Source organism: Equus quagga, chromosome 13 (assembly GCF_021613505.1).
Source record: "Equus quagga isolate Etosha38 chromosome 13, UCLA_HA_Equagga_1.0, whole genome shotgun sequence".
Taxonomy (NCBI): Eukaryota; Metazoa; Chordata; class Mammalia; order Perissodactyla; family Equidae; genus Equus; species Equus quagga.
Genome location: NC_060279.1, coordinates 63,699,566 through 63,718,620, shown reverse-complemented (window position 1 = coordinate 63,718,620; position 19,055 = coordinate 63,699,566). Strand labels below are relative to the sequence as shown.

General features: G+C 43.5%; 1 protein-coding gene across 1 annotated transcript; it reads left to right on the top strand.

The window, feature by feature from the left end:
* Window positions 1-236: 236 nt before the first annotated feature.
* On the top strand, window positions 237-16,361 carry NQO1 (NAD(P)H quinone dehydrogenase 1). Its single transcript, XM_046680160.1, has 6 exons — window positions 237-569; window positions 5,956-6,120; window positions 6,209-6,339; window positions 13,446-13,559; window positions 14,482-14,583; window positions 15,481-16,361. Exons 1-6 carry the CDS (start codon window positions 563-565, stop codon window positions 15,784-15,786), a joined length of 825 nt encoding a protein of 274 aa, XP_046536116.1. The 5' UTR covers window positions 237-562; the 3' UTR covers window positions 15,787-16,361.
* Window positions 16,362-19,055: the final 2,694 nt, after the last annotated feature.

The following is a 19,055-nucleotide window of genomic DNA, read 5'->3' as shown; positions in this document are numbered from 1 at the left end:
CAAAGGAAGAAACATATTCACTTTCCCGGGAGCAAGCCTTCCAGGTCGTCTGGGAATTGTTCTCCTCAGCCCTCAAAATCAAGTCCCGAGTCACAGTGACTCAGCAATTCTGAGCTTAAATGACAACAGTCTTCCGCACCGCCCCCCCCCCCCCCCCCCCCCCCCCTTTGCCCTCCCCGTTCATGCCTAGGCGATTTCCCCCCGCTAGGCGAGGCACGAGGGGCGCGCCCTACTGAAGCCTTGAACGCCATCGGAAACTTCCTTCTCGTATCCCCAGGTAGACCCATGGGGCCTCTCGTATGCCCCACCCCTACTATCAAAGGTCTCTACTCCAGGCCCCTGATTCCGCCTCCTTCCTGAAACTGCAGCCAACGTGCTGCGCCCTGCGCCCCAGCGCCCGGGTGGCCGGCTCCGCCCTTGCGCTCCCCACGCCCCTCCCACGGGCTTCCCCGCGTCCCAGGCTCAATTGGCTGTGCAGGGTATAAAGTACCCGGAGCTTTGCGGGTGCACAGGCGACAACCCGGCCACCAGTCGTCCAGCCAATCAGCGCCCCGCCGGAGCCATGGCTGGTAAGTGCCCCCGCTCGCGGAGCTCCGCAGCCTCCAGCCACTGAAGTTGTGCAGGCGATTGTGGGGGCTGCGCCCTGAGTGTTCTTCCTGGACTCAAACTGGAAAAGTGAAGGCATTGGTGCCCTGGGATGCGCCCTGATGGGACCCCAGGAGACGGGGAGCTCCTGTTTCTACCCCACCCCCACAAACTCGGGGAGGGGAGAGGGTTGAGTAGAGACTTGACCTTGGAAGCAAAAATTTCCTCCAAAACAGGTCGGAAACCGGCCCTCAGAGGCCAAATCTGGCCCACTGGCGCACCTTGTTTGGCTTTAGTAATATTTAAGACACTTTGGAATAAACTGCTAACATTTAAAATAAACATAGACGATATCACTTAAAAATGTGGAGTCCCAGTTTCTGCAGGAAAATTGAAAGATATGGCGATGGGTGGGCTGGAGCTGGGGAAGCTGCTCCCTTTGTTTTGACAGAGACCAGACCCAGTCCCAGGCTGCCTGGCCCAGGAGACATTTTCAGTTGTGACCCTTGGACTGGACTGGGCAAACCCAATCTGGTACAGGTCCATTTCGAGTGACAGAGCCTCCCCTCTCCTCCATCAACCTGAGGGGACCTTAGAGGTGACCACACCTTTATCGGATGTGTGAAGGACCTGTTAGGCATCCTGGACCCACTGCAACACCTGCAGGGGCAGGGACCTCTGTTTTCCAGGGAGCCTTACTCGGAGGTTGGAGGATGCTAAAACTTAAGTGAGCTGTTTCCTCAACTAGGGCAGAACTCTACCTTTTGTGATTTCCTTCCCTCTAAACCTAGTTCTGCGGGCCAGCCCAGTGGCGCAGTGGTTAAGTTTGGACATTCCGCTTCAGCAGGCCAGGGTTCGCCGGTTGGGATCCTGGGTGTGGACATGGCACTGCTTGGCAAGCCATGCTGTGGTACGCGTCCCACGTATAAAGTAGAGGAAGATGGGCACGGATGTTAGCTCAAGGCCAGTCTTCCTTAGCAAAGCAGAGAAGGATTGGCAGCAGATGTGAGCTCAGGGCTATCTTCCTCAAAAAAAAAAGAAAAGAAAAAGAAAAGAAACCTAGTTCTCCTGTCTGAAAACACACACACAGAATCCCATCTTGCTGAAAGGAAGTGGGAGGAAGACACTGCTGCTGCAGTTGACAAACTACAGTAAGAATCTCTGAGAAAAGCACTGAGCTGGGGGTTAGAACTCCACCCAGAGTTTCTAGAAGCCTAGGGCAGAAGCATCTGGGAGAGTGCACATTTGCTGACAAGGCTTCCTGTATGCATGTTAGAGGATGTTACTTAGACAAAAAAAGGTGGGAGAGTGAGCATGAGAGAAAATTGTAAGATTTGAATCTTGTATGACTAGTATTAGCTGTACCCAGCTAACCACATCTTGAGGTTAACTGAAGCAGTGTTTGCTTGCAACTAACAGACGTGTCTGACTCGCCTGCCTGCCTTGAGGAATCCACTGAGCCCAGGGGGCAGAAGCAGAATGCACGAACTGATTTCAGGGCCCGCCCTTGTTGTATTTCGAATAGGTTCTCCTTGATTGCATATTCTTCCTGCCAAATGATCATGTGGGTACTATATCTTTAACGGTTAAAGATACCCAGACATGCTTTCATTAGAGTGACATAGCGCAGTCTGCTTCTCTCACCGCCAGCGTTATGTGTTTTGTCGTTAAGTTCTATGTTGGTCGTCAGGGAACCTGCAGGTCGCCAGAGGACGGTTTAGTCCGGAAGGTTAGTGAAAACTCTTGGTTTCAGAACGGCCTGAGGTTGAAGGCAGAGAATTGTAGGGATGTCAGAGCAACATATGAGGCGAGAGGTCAGCTCCCAAGAGACAGTCAGGATGCTTCGGCCAGCAGAATGTACTCTCCATGAAGGGAAAGGTTCGCGTCTGCTTTGTCCACTGATGGATCCCAAATGTCCAGAGCAGTGCTTGCTGCATAGCAGGTGCTCCATGATCTGCGGTGGAGAGGCTGGGAGGATGGGTTAGTGAGAACATGAGCGTTTCAGAGGGGAAGGCAGGTGGCTGGTGTGGACTTGGGTGGAGATGGAAGACATAGGCTGGTGGGGAAGCAAGGAGGGCTTACAGGACACGCAGAAGTGAGGGTGAACTGGAGCATGTTTTGTAGGGACCGGGATCTGGAAGTGAACCAGTGCAGGGAGAGAGATGCATTGACAACGATGTGCTCAGCTTGGTTAGAGATGGTCGCTTCTATTAGATAAATGACGTGCATGACCAGCAGAAATGAATGTTAAACCAGAGGTACTGATCATAATCCCATTTGTCTCTCAAAACTCGGCTCAAATGGCAGCTGCTGCTGAAGGCTGCTCCTAACTGGCCAGGCCTGAAGTGAACAGCTTTCCTCTGTGGAACTCTGTCGCTTGCCTCTCCCATCAGGCCAATGCCATTAGTTATTTGTGTATGTGTCCTATCGTCTTTCTTAGGGTAAATTCTGAGAAAGTCAGATTTGTCATGCAGCTAGTTAGGTGGCAGGAAGGCAAACTGAACGTTCCAAGTCCAGAAACTCAGGTTTGTCCATGAAAAATGACCTGGAAACGAGTGACTTGGAAGTATGCCGTTTGGGTCACAAATATCCTGATTGAGCCTTTACTTCCGGCAAATAGCGTGAGTGTTCTGTTAAGTGCAAGTGAATGTTCTGTTACTGCCTATTCATAGCCTGGGATCCTTTTTCTACTGGGTTGTTTTTAGGAATCTATATATTCCAGGTCTTGAACTCTGTTGGTTATATTTCTGGCAAATATTTTCTTCTGTTTGCATCCTTAGTTTTCTTATGTTTGAAGGTCACAGGCGTGCCCAAAGCTGGTACATGGGGGGCTCCGTGAAAGCAGGGGTGGATATCCTCACTTTCTCAAGATTTTCTGGGATGTGCCTTTAGTTTTTACTACTTAGGAAATGCTTGTTAAGATTGATAAGGAATGAAAAATACATGTATGTCTCGATAAGGAGTAAGCCAAGAGAGTAAAAACAGACGAAGCAGTGTTCAGTAAGCATTGCTGTGTCTGATGCAAAGGTCACTCGCAAGGAAAGTGCATGGCAGCGTCAACGTGCCCTCATTGCTCCCAAGCGTGTAAGTTCATGAGTTGATAAGAAAGGTGTGGGAATTGGTTGAGGCAGCCTCAGGAATTCCTTTCCTTTTCCCAGGCCATCCAAAGCAGAAAAATCACCTCCATAGCACTTAAATCCTCATGAAAGTCATATTCCACCAAATCTGACTTTACAGAGTCTGAAACGCCAGGCTGGACTGAGCCTGGAGAGCCTCGTTTTTGGCGTGCAGGGGCCTGAAGCTCACGCCTGGCTGAAGTTCACCCAAGGGCGCTGCCCATGGCAGGCGTGGTTAATGATAAAACCGAGACGAGGACTGAAGGCTTCAGTGTGGCTGTCTAGTTAATTTTCTTCTAACTGCACAGAGAGGTGCAGGTGCCTTCTCCAGCTCCACCCACAGCGCCACAGTTGAGTGAGTGAGGTGTGAAGTAGGGGTCCAGTTAGTGGGAGAGATGGCGGCGGTGAGCAACTTTCTCTGGTTCCGCCCCACGCCCTGCACACTGTGGCGGGGGTTTCTCTAGGTCTGTATAGTTGTAGATGATTCCGGCTTCACCACTTGCTTTGGAAACTTGGGTCACTTGTGTAACTTTTCTCTGCCTCAGTTTTCTCCTCCATACTGTGAGGATACTAATTGTATTTACCGCATGGCGTTTTCGTGACAATTGAGAAGAATGCAAAGCCCTTAGAGCAGCGCTTGGCACACAGTAAGTGCCCGCCGTATGCTGTTACTGCAAAAGTGAAGGATGCTCATTCTAACAACCTTACTAATACCGAGGAAGTCCAAGAAAGAGTGCGTCTTCCCCTCTGCCTCTACCCCCTCGCCGTCTCTTACCCAAGGAAACGGTTGTTTCATGTGATCAATCCACTTCTTTTCCCCCTCATACCAATATACTGCAAATCTACCTACATATATGTAGTTTCTTTCTGTTTTGTAAAAATGGATTCACATTCGCTTCTTTTTATCAATTTAACAATATATCCTGGGTATCTTTCTGGGTGACTCATTCTTGTTAACAGCATAATATTCTGTAGTGTGTATGTACCATAGTTTATTCCACTGCTCCCCATAAATTGACAGTCAGCTTATACCTGAGTTTTACCAGTGGAAGGAATGGTACAGGACTCCTCCTTGCTCCTAGATCCCTATGTCCTGATGCTTTCAGTCTGTAGAACAGATTCCCCAGAGTTGGACAGCTAGATCAAAGATTTATGTGCCTTCAGAATTTTAAAAGATTCAGCCTGATTACTTTCCCTGCTGAGGCAATTCATATTCCCACTGGCAAGGTGCCGGTCCTCCTGAGTCTTCTTAGCCCTCAGCGTTACTTGTCTTCAATTGTTTTGCCAATCTGTTGGGTAATAATGACATCTCATTTTAATTTGCTTTTTCTGACAGGCCAGGCGGGGCACCTTCTCGTTTGTTTGTTGTGATTTGCATTTCCTCCTCTGCAAATAGTGTGTTCAGATCCTTGACTTATTTTTCTTTTGCATCATCTGTCTTCGACTTATTTGTAGGCATTTTTTGGGATTTTAACTCTTTGAGATAAGAGTTGCGGATAACTTCTCCTAGTTGACTGTCTTTTGACTTTGTTTATGGTGCCGTGGGTAAAGACACGTTTTTCATTTTTACGTGGCTTTATTTCTCAAGCTTTTCTTTAATGCTTTCTGAATCTCTAGTCTTTCTTAAAAACTGTTCTCTGTCGTGAGGTTAGACAAATTCTCCCTTTCCTTCCATACTATTCTAATAGTTTCATTTTTAAAAAATTAGATCTTTAATCTGCCAGTAAACTATTGCTGTATGTGGTGTGTCAGTGGGTTAGTTAATAACAATAGCTTTTATTGAATACACTAGACACACTGAACAGTGCACATGTTCTAAGTGAATTTTCACAAACCAAACACACACTTGTGTGATGAGCACCCAGATGAAGAAAGAGAACATTGCCAGCACCCCAGAAGCCCCTTCTGTGCTCTTTCAGTTGCTCGCCCCATGAAGGGTAATCACCATACTGACTTCTCACACCCTTGCTTAGTTTTCTAAGGGGAAAACTGTATTTTCATGCAGATGGCTGATTAAGTATGCCCACACCATTGACTAGTTAGCCACTGTTTTCCCAGAGAGTTTAAAATGGCTCTTTTGTTCATTGCTACTTTTAAGGAGAAAATATCTTTCTGGCTGCAGTGGATGGATTGCATAACCTGAGGTCTAACTGAGTCGCCTCTTCCATCGTGGATCCTGGCTCAGCTCCCTGTAGCCGAAACTTTGCTGGTTGGTAACTGACTTTCTCCGTGTGCGTTATGTGTGTCTAAACAGCCAGAAAAGCCCTGATCGTACTGGCCCACTCAGAGAGGACATCCTTCAACTATGCCATGAAGGAGGCTGCTGTGGAGACTCTGAAGAGGAAGGGATGGGAGGTCGCCGAGTCAGACCTGTATGCCATGAACTTCAACCCCCTCATCTCCAGGAAGGACATCTCAGGTAGGAGCAGCTCTCCCCTTTAATTAGGTCCTTGTGGAACTGCTCCCCTGGGGGTTCTCTGGCCCCAGCCTCCTTTTCCTCTCTGCAGGTAAACTGAAGGACCCTGAGAACTTTCAGTATGCTGTGGAGTCTACCCTAGCTTATAAAGAAGGCCGTCTGAGCCCAGATATTGTGGCTGAACAAAAGAAGCTGGCGGCTGCAGACCTTGTGATCTTTCAGGTGTGGAAGGACATCAGATGGGGTGTCAGGAGACTTGAGTTCTTATTGTCCTAGACCTATCACTTAATTAGCTATGTGGTCATAGAAAAGCCACTTACCCACCTGACTGCATTCTCTCCAAAGCACAGTGATCACTTCAAAGGTGCAGCATTAGACAGATTTATAGATTTCGTAGATTTATACAATCTGTCTATTACTCTGAAAATATGAATGTGTCTACAAAGACGACATGGGAGCCTTGAGCTTTTTTTCCCAGTGTGTTTCATCTTTTCTTCAATTAGTGATTCCTTGTGGAACCTCTCAAAGTTTGCAGTTTTCCCTCTCTCTGTAAGCATCCTGAATAGTTTGTCGAGTGCTGCGTGTGAGAGAGACTTCTCTGCTGTTGGAGCTTCCCAGCTGAAGGGTGCATTGCCCTGCTTAATGTATTCCAGCAGCACACCAGCCTTCTTCTCCCGGAGGCTGCCTTACGAGTTAGCAGTCAGTACTGGAACTGTGTGTACCCCTTGTCATCTTTCCTGAAAATGCCAGACTCTACTCCATGACTTTGCTTCTACCAATTCCGACCAGCGCTTTGATATTGAATGTGAAAAGAACATGACGCTGGAAACTTCACAAGAAGGGTGATACCAGCTGTGGCTTTTGGAATTATTCCATCAGCTGCAAAGAATCCAACCTTTGAAGTCCCTTATTCTACCTGTTGCTATGACTCAAAGCCACACAGCGTTAGTGCCCCAAAGGATGCCTTCTCGGTCCATGTTTACTACTGCGTCTTGTCCTAGTGCAGCCAAGACAGCAGCAGTAGCAGCTTTTAGTTCTGCATCTCAGAATCACCAAATTTTAGAATTGGAAAGGACCTTGGTGGCCTTTAAATTCAGCTTCTATTTGATACGTAAGTTTTCTTTACTATCAGTACCACTGAGCAGGTTGTGTTACCAATTTCACCTCACTCCCGTGGGACTCCGACCCACATTTGGAGGAGCTCCGGGGAGGGGCCCACAATCCCTCCCTTCCTCGGAGGGTTCCTTCCTCATCAGTGTCAGGGATTTGAAAGGAACCACAGGTGACTGTTCAACAGCACAAGCTTTTATTTGATGGCTGAAGAATGGAGAAGTAGGAACTATGTTCACAAATCAGCTTCTCAGCTCCTGGGGCGATTAGGCAGCTGTTTTAAGGGGTCTGAATAAGAAGGGAAGGAATATTCATAGTTATTCAGGGAAATGGGCAGGCTTTTCTGGGGAGCAGGGGGGCCACCTCTTCTCTTTCCTTATTTTGTTATATCCTGCCGTTGGCATGGCAATTGTAAACTTTCATGGTGCTGGTGGGTGTGTTATGTAGCATGGTAATGTATTACAGTGAGCTGTGGGGTCTGTGTCAGGTCAAGTCAGAGTGCCATGTTGCCATCAACCGATTTTAATTGGTTTCGACTACATGTCTCAGCTATCTCCTCATTCCTCTCATTGTGGTTTCCTGTAAGCTAAAGAGAATGCATTAGGCTTGTTCTATTTGTGTGTGTGTGTATGTGTGTGTGTTTGTGTGAGGAAGATTGGCCCTGAGCTAACATCTGTTGCCAATCTTCCTCTTGTTGCTTGAGGAAGATTGACGCTGAGCTAACTTCTGTGCCAGTCTTCCTCCAATTTATTTGTGACGCTGCCACTGCATGGCTTGATGAGCGGTCCTAGGTCTGCGCCTGGGATCTGAACCCATGAACCTGAAGCGGAGCACACGAACCCAACCTCTACACCACCAGGCCAGCCCCTCCCCTAGGCTTGTTCTGCTTAGCATTGTTGTTAATGTCTTACAGGGCCAGGGGCCCGGGTAACAGTTGCGCACTGCAAAATAGCAATACATTGAAGGGCAGTGTAAACACTTCAGGTTGGTACATTTATCATAACAGTTCCCCTACAGATGACAGGAAAAGTCTTATTCTAGCAAAATGAGTGTACTATGTATGATAGTCTGTAACATGGAAATAAAGTGTCCTGAGGAAGGAGTGCTTTAATTCTCCTTGAGGAAGGAGATGCCATATGGGCTAGCCCCCTACCCACTTTTCTCACTTCTGCAAACAACTTGAGGGAGAGTAAACTTTTAATGCTCCGCAAACCCACCAATTCTGTTTTCAGCTCTGACTAGAGAACATTCAAAGGGGACCCAATCTACTCGCCTATATAACCTACACGTTTATCCTAAAAGCTGCAGATCTGGCCCCTCACTATTGGAGGGTCATAATGTGAGAATTTGAGAACCACCAGGCCCAGTCGAGCCCGTCTTTGTACAGCTGAGGCAGAGGAAACTTAGGGAAGGTGTGGGGCTTGTGTGGCAAAAGTCGTGCGTCAAGTTAGTGGCAGATTCAGGATGAGAACTCAAACCTCGCTCTCAATCGTATGTTCTTCCTGTTCTAAAAGCCTGCTTCCTTAACCCCATTTCTGTAGGTCAGCAGCCCTTTCAAGAGAGAGCTCACGAGTCCTACAAATCCCTTCTCTGTCCTAGTCTTTTTCCTCCGGGCATGTTCTAATTGTCATCATCTTTAAATCATGAGTCAAAGAAAATAAGAAATTTGGTGAGGTGCTTACTCTGCCTTTATCAGGACAAGAGGCCCAATAATTGGACTTTCTCATGGGAATTCCCTGATAACCCTATGTCACACTGATTGTTTGTTTGGATATTTGAGTGGTTCTGTTCTAAATGATAAGATTTTATATCTGTGAGCATAAGGTTTGTGTTTCTTTTTTTTTAATTGAGGTCATATAGTTTATAACATTGTGAAATTTCATTTGTACATTATTGTTTGTCGCTCACCATATAAATGCATCTCTTCACCCCTGAAGCCCACCCTCCACCCCCCTTCCCTTTGCTAACCACTAAACAGTTCTCTTTGTTGGTGTGTGTATCTTCCATAAATGAGTGAAATCATATGGTGTTTGTCTTTCTCTGTCTGGCTTATTTCACTTAATACCCTCAACGTCCATCCGTTTTGTTGTGAATGGGATGATTTTCCTTTTTTATGGCTGAGTAGTATTCTGTTTTGTGTGTGTGTGTGTGTGTGTGTGTGTGTGTGTGTGTATATATATACACATATATATACACCACATCTTCTTTATCCAGTCCTCAGTTGATGGGCCCTTGGGTTGCTTCCAGGTCTTGGCTATAGTGAATAATGCTGCAGTGAACATAGGGATGCATGAGTCTCTTTCAATTGTTGATTTCAAGTTCTTTGGATAAATACCCAGTAGTGGGATAGCTGGGTCATATAGTATTTCTGTTTTCAATTTTTTGAGACATCTCCATACTGTTTTCCACAGTGGCTGCACCAGTTTGCATTCCCATCACCAGTGTATGAGGGTTCCCTTTTCTCCACACTCTCCAACATTTGTTATTTTTTTTTTCTTGGTGATTATAGCTATTATAATGGGTGTAGGGAGTATCTTAGTGTAGCTTTTTTTTTTTTTTTGAGGAAGATTAGCCCTGAGCTAACATCTGCTGCCAACCCTCCTCTTTTTGCTGAGGAAGACTGGCCCTGAGCTAACATCTGTGCCCATCTTCTACTTTATACGTGGGATGCCTGCCACAGCATGGACTGACAAACGGTGCCACGTCCGCACCTGGGATCCAAACCGGTGAACCCTGAGCCACCTAAGCAGAACGTGCGCACTTAACTCTGTGCCACCGGGCCGGCCCCCTTAATGTAGTTTTGATTTGTATTGGAAAAATGTCTGTTCATATCATCTGCCCATGTTTTGATTAGGTTGTTTGTGTTTTTTTGGTCATTGAGTCATGAGTTCTTTATATATTTGGGAGATTAACCCCTTGTAGGATATATGAATTGCAAATATTTTCTCCCAGTTGATGGGTTGGCTTTTCATTTTGATCCTGGTTTCTTTTGCCTTGTAGAAGCTCTTTAGTCTGATGAAGTCCCACTTGTTTATTTTTTCTTTTGTTTTCCTTGTCCAAGTAGACATGTTATTTGAAAAGATCCTCCTAAGACCGATGTCAAAGAGTGTACTGCGTATATTTTCTTCTAGGAGTTTTAAGGTTTCAGGTCTTATGTTCAAATCTTTGATCCATTTTGAGATAATTTTTTTGTATGGCGAAAGATAATGGTCTTCTTTCATTCTTTTGCATGTGCCTGTCCAGTTTTCCCAGCACCATTTATTGAAGAGACCTTCCTTTCTCCATCATATGTTCTTAGCTCCTTTGTTGAAGAGTAGCTGGCTGTAGATATGTGGTTTTATTTCTGGGCTTTCAGTTCTGTTCCAATGATGTGTGTCTGTTTTTGTACCAGTACCATGCTGTTTTGATTACTATAGCTTTGTAGTATATTTTGTAGTCAGGGATTGTGATGCCTCCAGCTTTGCTCTTTTTTCTCAGGATTGCTTTAGGTATTCAGGGTCTTTTGTTGTCCCATATGAATTTTAGGATTCTTTGTCCTATTTCTGTGAAGAATGTCATTGGGATTCTGATTGGGATTGCATTGAATCTGCAGATTGCTTTAGGTAGTATGGACATTTTTACTATGTTTATTCTTCAAATTCATGTGCATGGACTATCTTTCCATTTCTTTATGTCATCATCGATTTCTTCCAGTAATGTCTTATAGTTTCCATTGGATAGGTCTTTCACCTCTTTGGTTAAATTTATTCCTAGATATTTTATTCTTTTTGTTGCAATTGTAAATGGGATTGTATTTTTTAGTTTTCCTTCTGTTAGTTTGTTGTTAAGAGTATAGAAATGGAACTGATTTTTGTAAGTTGATTTTGTACCCTGCAACTTTGCTGTAGATGTTGATTATTTCTAATAGTTTTCCGATGGATTCTTTAGTGTTTTCTATATGTAAAATCATGTTTTCTGCAAACAGCGAGAGTTTCACTTCATTGCCTCTTTGGGTTCCTTTTCTTTCTTTTCCCTGCCTAATTGCTCTGGCCAAAACCGCCAGTGCGGTGTGAGAATGGGCACCCTTGTCTTGTTCCTCTTCTCAGAGGGATGGTTTTCAGTTTCTCCCCATTGACTATGATGTTGGCTGTGGGTTTGTCATATATGGCTTTTATATCGAGGTACTTTCCGTCTATACTCATTTTATTGAGAGTTTTTATCATAAATGGCTGTTGGATCTTATCAAATGCTTTCTCTGTGTCTATTGAGATGATCATGTGGTTTTTATTCCTCATTTTGTTAATGTGGTCTATCACATTGATTGATTTGCAGATGTTGAACCATCCCTGTGTCCCTGGTATAAATCCTACTTGATCATGATGTATGATCCTTTTAATGTATTGCTGTATTTGGTTTGCCAATATTTTGTTGAGGATTTTTGCATCTATATTCATCAGTGATATTTGCCCGTAATTTTCTTTGTGTTGTCCTTGTCTGGCTTTGGTATCATGGTGGTGTTGGCCTCGTAGAATGTGTTAGGAAGTGTTCTGTCTTCCTCAATTTTTTGGAATAGTTTGAGAAGGATAGTATTAAATCTTCTTTGAATGTTTGGTAGAATTCTCCAGAGAAGCAATCTGTTCCTGGACTTTCATTTATTGGAAGGTTTTTGATTACTGTTTCAATCTCTTTACTTGTGATTAGTCTATTTAGATTCTCTCTTTCTTCTTGATTCAGTTTTGGGAGGTTGTATGAGTCTAAGAATTTATCCATTTCTTCTAGATTGTCCAATTTTTTGGCATATAGTTTTCATGGTATTCTTATAATCCTTTGTATTTATGTAGTATTCATTGTAATTTCTCTTCTTTCATTTCAAATTTTATTTCTTTGAGGCTTCTCTCTTTTTTCCTTTGTGAGTCTGGCTAAGGGTTTGTCAATTTTATCTTCTCAAAGAACCAGCTCTTTGTTTCATTGATCCTTTCTACTGTTTTTTTTGTTTGTTTGTTTTAATTTCATTTATTTCTGCTCCAATTTTTATTATTTCTCTCCTTCTGCTGACTTTGGGCTTTGTTTGTCCTTCTTTTTCTAATTCTCTTAGGTGTAATTTAAGATTGCTTATTTGAGATTTTTCTTGTTAAGGTGGTCTTGTATTGCTATGAATTTTAGGGCCGCTTTAGCTGCATCCCATATGAATTAGTGTGGTGTGTTTTCATTTTGTCTCCAGATATTTTTTGATTTCTCCTTTAATTTCTTCAGTGACACATTGGTTGCTCAGTAGCATGTTGTTTAGTCTCCACATCTTTGTCCCTTTCCCAGCTTTTTTCTTGTAGTTGATTTCTAGTTTCATAACATTGTGGTCAGAAAAGATGCTTCATATGATTTCAATTTTAAATTTATCGAGGCTTGCCTTATTTCCCAACATATGGTCAATCTTGAGAATGTTCTATGTGCACTTGAGAATGTGAATTCTGCTGTTTTTGGATGGAGTGTTCTATATATGTCTATAAAGCCTATCTGGTCTAGTTTTTCCTTTAAGTCCACTATTACCTTGTTGACTTTGTCTGGATATCTATTCATTGATCTAAGTGGGGTGTTGGGATCCCCTACTATTATTGTGTTAATATCTCCTTCTACATTTGTTAATAATTGCTTTATGTACTTTGGTGCTCCTGTGTTGGGTGCATATATATGTGTGTTATGTCTTCTTGGTGGAGTGTCCTTTTTATCATTATATACTGCCCCTCCTTGTCTCTCATTACCTCTTTTATCCTGATGTCCATTTGTTTTATGGAAGTATGGCAACACTTGCTTTCTTTTGTTTGCCATTAGCTTGGAGTATTGTCTTCCATCCCTTCACTCTGAGTCGTGTTTCATATTTTTTATACCATATCTACTAAAGCAAGCTCTTGGGAAAATATTGATTTAGGCATCACACACTGAGGCAAACTTTGTCTGCAATCCTTGCTGTTTCGACTTTGCTGCCAAAGGTTATTTCATAGAAACAAATCTTATTTTCATGTGGATTTCTTCAGGCCCATCCAATATTTGTATCTTTAGGTAGAAGCAGGAGTGTTGAGTTGACTGACCAAAGACAATAATTTTGTTTTCTTTCATGTGCTAACTCCTCCAGAAGGAACAACAAAGGCCTGAAGAAAGGGCCCATCAGTGACATCATGATCAGCAGCTGAGCTGCCCTCTGTGCTAGGAGCTGCCAATCTGACCTCGTGTCCTCTGTCCCACAGTTCCCCCTGCAGTGGTTTGGAGTCCCTGCCATCCTGAAAGGCTGGTTTGATCGAGTGCTTGTAGGGGAGTTTGCCTACTCATTTGCTGCCCTGTACGAGAAGGGGCCTTTCCAGGTAGGTAGATGGTTCTGCTTTTTCTAACAGCTGAACTTTGGGTAGATTCTGTCCTGAGGCAGAGTTTTGAGGACAATTAGATCCTAAGATCAGGCTCCAGGTCCCTTTGTGAGAGATGCTTACTAAAGGTTTTATAGATATTTTGACATGATGTTTAGGATTTGCTTTAAAATACTCCAGGAAAAATAGGGGCGAGGGAATTAGATAAAACTCACATGGCAAAATACTGAGAGTTAAAGCTGATGGATGCATCATACTATTTTCTCTTCTTTGTGTAAGTTTGAAATTTTCCATAATAAAAATTAAAAAAGAAAGTCTGTCTTTGTTTTTCAGAGACCCAAGTACCACACAAGATACATCTTTTTTTTTTGGTGAGGAAGATTGTCGTTGAGTTAACATCTGTGCCAATCTTCCTCTATTTTGAATGTGGGATGCTGCCATAGCATGGCTTGATGAGCAGTGTATGGGTCTGTGCCTGAGATCTGAACCCGCGAACCTTGGGCTGCTGAAGCAGTGTGTGCAAACTTAACCACTACGCCACTAGGCTGTCCCCACAAGAAATATTTTGATACCTTCTAGATGACATGCCTAGATACATGCCTAGCACTGTGGGAGACAGATAAAAACAAGAAACAAATTACTCCACCTAGGCACCAGCAGTCAACACTGATTTTGCATTTCCATGATAACCTTCACTGGATTTGCTACACCCAGGAACACGGAATCCTGGGCTTGTCCCTGGCTACCTGTCTGGGGATCATCTTCCAGGCTGGTACTTCTGCAGTCATCTGGCATGGCTCAGAGCAGCCAGTGTATTCAGTTAAATAAAAACAGGGTGGACTTGTGTGTTCTTTTCTCTGGGGCTGTTCATTAACTTCCTGTTACCAAGGAGATGTGGAAGATAATGACTTTTCTTTTACAGAACAAGAAGGCAGTCCTTTCCATCACCACTGGGGGCAGCGGCCCCATGTACTCCCCCCAGGGTATCCATGGGGACATTAATATACTTCTCTGGCCAATTCAGGTACCACGTTTTCACTGAACCTACAGGGGGATTAAGTGAGCTTTCTATGGGGTCCAAATCCTCAGCTGAAAACAGACCTGAGGTGTAGGATGAAAGCATTGTAATGATTCAGAAACCTAGGGAGCTTCCTTTAAGACTTACCTTTCTTCCCAGGCCCCTATGCTTATAGAAAAGCTCATGTGTGCACAGGTCCAAACACCACTCTCTCCTAACCAAGGCCTAGTGCAGATGACCCCTGGATTTGTATCGCCACAGGCTCTGATTCTCTCCAGATGACCGACATCTTTCTCCAGGCTTCCTGTCCTTCTCCAGCTTGCTGCTACAGTCTCATAGACTATAGAGCCCAAGAAAATTTAAGAAATGCTTCACTCCAGCTAATAAAACTGAGGTCTGAAGTAGGCTTTTGGTGGTCACCAAACTCTCAAGATGATCTCTTCTAAGGAAGAGGGTTGGAAAGAAGAGCAAATGAGGTGGCCACCTGTAATACTGGAGAATTAATATTAACATTGGAGAATAAGTGATAATCATTTAAGACTCGTCTAGTTCTATGGAGAGGCCGAGAAATGCACATCTGCATACCTCGGCAAGAGTCAGCTGCCAAGAAGCTGAAACTCTCCCTCGTGTAGTAGCACTTCTGGCACTTTTGGCAGAGGATTCCAGACTGGCACAGCTTCAAGGTCTCATTCATTTAAAGAAGATTACAGCTGAATAAGCTAGAAGAGGTAACAGCCAGGTATAGAGAGCAGAGAAGGTCTATAACTATGAACTGACTCTCCAGGGTGCCTCAGGCTCCACATTGGAGTGTGTTATTGGGATTAACCTCTGTTGTTTGTTTGTATATGGTACACGCTGTATAGGGTTTGTTCTGACTCACCTCTGTGCTTTGTGTATCCCCAGAGTGGCACTCTGCATTTCTGTGGCTTCCAAGTCTTAGAACCTCAACTGACATATAGCGTTCTGTACCTTCCCAAGGATACCCGAATTCAGATCCTGGAAGGATGGAAGAAACGCCTGGAGAATATTTGGAATGAGACTCCACTGTATTTTTCTCCAAGTAGCCTCTTTGACCTAGACTTCCAGGCAGGATTCTTATTGAAAAAGGAGGTGCAGGAGAAGCAGAAAAACTCGAAATTTGGCCTTTCTGTGGGCCATCACTTGGGCAAGTCCATCCCAACTGATGACCAGATCAAAGCCAGAAAATAAAATTCACAGGGCTTGATTTCTTTCTAAAATGTAGCCAGATCTATGTTTCTTCTTCAGGCCTCCTTGACTTGCTTTAGTTTTTAAGATTTGTGTTCTTTTTCCACAAGGAATGAATTGAGAGAATAGGCTATAATCATACATTTTTGGATAGTTTTATTTGACGTAATTGATTGTTATGGTTGTTATTGTGGCAAAATCTGCTTAGGCTCAAGAGGCCACTTAGGACTTAAGGTCCTGTACGCAATTTAATTCCTCTTTTTAAGGATAAATTTTTAGAGCTAAATCTGGCTGGACAGCATCCAACTCTTCAATGCTCTATTTTTCTGTTAATTACCTCTGTGGTTTATGGAAGAAGGGACTTGCCCAGAGAAAGAAATGACTGAATCTGACCTAAGGGACTTGTTTAGTAGTTAGTAGTCTATGCTTGTTTATGGTATGTATTTGTTGTAATGGCTACACAGTGACTAATATGCCTGATATGAGTGGTTCTCTTCCTTCAACTTTTGTTGTTTGTATACAGTACACACACATACCTTGAAATGACAAGCCTAATAAAGGTCTCTTCTTTACCTCAATCTTCTAATTTAATGTCTGCAGAAATAAACCTACATATCTGTATACTATATCTGTTACAGTGAGTGAATTCAAGAAAGGAAACAGTACCCCCAATACTTAAAATCAGCCTTCCACAAACAGTACTATATTCTACCTATATAACCATCTGGAAAGGATTTTTTCTGTATCATTGCTACACTGACAACTTTTAAGGATGTGTTTTGGTTCCACGACTTTTGGGATAAAATTGTAAGCTTAGAGTTTTATTAACTTTGGTCAACAATTTTTGCAGACTGATCTAACTTCCCATTTAATTTGTTGAAGTGCTCCTCTACCCACTGCTGGTATAATTCATCAAGTATGATGAAAGACTGCCCTCTTGTGTGCACAGGGAGGAAACGAGAAATGATGCAAGCAAGGTTCCCTGAACTGGGAACAGCATTGCACCTACCTGCGGACATGCAGGCCGAAGAACCTCATTTGCCAGATGTCAAATGGCACTGGGTGTTTCTTCGCTCTACAGTATCCACAGTGGCAGATGGCTGGGTGCTTCCATCAGAAAATATTTTCTGTTGCCTTCATCCTCACTACAATTTTGAGTAAATTTCTAAAAGTTCCAAATCAACTAAAATCCATTTCTGCAAAAAAGACCCACACTTGTGGCATCAGCGAAGCTAGTGATGGAAGCATTCAGGCAAAAGTGGCATCTACTAGGGAAGATTAGGATCAGAGGATTCAGTAATAAATTAAGGCCAGAAGCCTATAAGGTGACTTGGCTTGAGAGCTTGCCCAACAGGGCCGCTTCATACTGAATGGTAATGGAACGACCTATTAGGATCCTCTCAGGGAATTTAAAAGACATTTACAGAAAGGCAGGAAAGAGAGTAGTGTAGAAATCAATAAAAACAATGCAGTGAAGAAATGCCAAGGGGCAGTATTTATTTTGATTTATCTGAATTATCCAATCAATGGGCCACTCTTCTAGGCACTGGGAATACAGTAAGGAACAAACAGTGCCTGCCCTTATGGAGTTTGTAATTCTAGTGAATAACAGATGAACAAATGTCAGGGGGTGATAAATGCTAGGAGGGAAAAAACAGAGGGCTACAGGAGTTTGGTTTGACACAGGGTGGTCAAGAAAGACCTCTCCAGTAACGCTACTTTTGAGCCAAGACCCGATAGAGAGTGAGACATGTAGATATCTGAAGGAAGAGCCGTGCAGGCAGGAGTGATGAGTGCAAACCGCTGTGGAAGGAGCATGTTTAGTATGTTTGAGGAAGAGAAAGGAAGTTTCTGTGACTAAAGCAGAGAAAGAAAGAGGCAGATAGGTCAGAGGTACAGCTGGAATCAGATCACAAAGAACCTTATAAACACTGTAAGAATGTAAGCTGGGAAGTCACTGGAGGGTTCTGAACAGAGGTGTACCAATCTGACATGTTTAACTCTGGCTGGTATGTGAGAAATCAAGTATAAAGGACAATGATGGAAGCAGGGAGAATCGTTGGGAAACTTGTGACAATCTAGGGAACAAATGCTTTGGGGCAGCAATAGATATGTTGAGAAGTGGTGGGATTCTGAGTATATTTCAAAGATAGAGTAACAGGATTTGATGATGGATTGGACCTAGGTCAGATAAAAAACCTCAGAGGTATTTTGGCTTAAGCAATTGGAAGAATGGAGATTCTATTTGCTAAGGTAAGGAAGAATCTGGTGGAGTGTGTGGTGGGAAGGGTGGAGTCAAAATCTGACCGCAGACATGTTATGTTTGAGCCTATTAAGAAAGCATAGTTAAGCTGTCAGGCAGTTGGATAACAGGAACCTGGAGTTAAGGGAGAAGTTTTGGCTGGAGATGCACATTTGGGAATCTTCTTAGGAGTTGAGATCAATAAGAGATGGCTTAGGAATTGAGTAAAGCAGAGAAGACAGCTGATGATTGACTTCTAGGGCTCTCCAGTGTTAGGAGGTCAAGGAGATGAGAATGAAAGAGTGGCCAGTGAAGCAGGAGAGCCGAGTGCAGTGTCCCAAAAGCCAAGTGAAGAAAGTGTTTCGAGGAGGGAGGGATCCAGTGTGTTGATACTGTTAAGCAAGTAAGACAGGCTTGAGAACTGACTTTTGGATATTCCCACGGGAGGTTATTAGTGATTTTGACACGAGCTATTTCAGTAGAGTGGTGTGATGAAAGCCTGAATGGAATGGATTCAAGACAGAATGGAGGGAGAGAAAGTGGAAATAGTGTGTAGGGGAATGTGTGGTCAGAGAAAGTTATTTATCTGATTTTTTAAGAGATAAATTACATTGTAGCAATATATAAGCCAGTGGGAACAACTCTCATAGTGAAAAGATTTTTGATGCTGGAGAAAGAGGACCTATTAAAGGAACATGTCTTTGAAAAAGCAAAAAGATATGGCATCCAGTGCACAAGAGACAGAAGAGCAGACTAGTATCAGGACTAGTAATGCTAATACAAAGTAACTCTTATTAGGCACTTCCTGTGTGCCAGGAACTAAGTAATTTTGCATGGGTTAATTTACTTAATTCTCGCAACAACCTTAAGAGGAGGGTTCTATGTTTGTTTCCACTCTATAGATAAGGACGTTGAGGAATGGAGAGGTTAAATAGTGGGTGGGGGAGCCAGAACTCCCCCAAGCAGGAAAACTCAAGAGTTTATGCTTTTAAATCCTGTATTATATTGCCTCCTTAGAATCAGGGACGAT

Excerpts from the sequence above, each read along its gene's own strand:
- NQO1 (XM_046680160.1), top strand. Across the intron at positions 6,340-13,445 it reads CAGACCTTGTGATCTTTCAG|TTCCCCCTGCAGTGGTTTGG; the intron begins GTGTGGAAGGAC and ends TCTGTCCCACAG. Across the intron at positions 14,584-15,480 it reads TACTTCTCTGGCCAATTCAG|AGTGGCACTCTGCATTTCTG; the intron begins GTACCACGTTTT and ends GTGTATCCCCAG.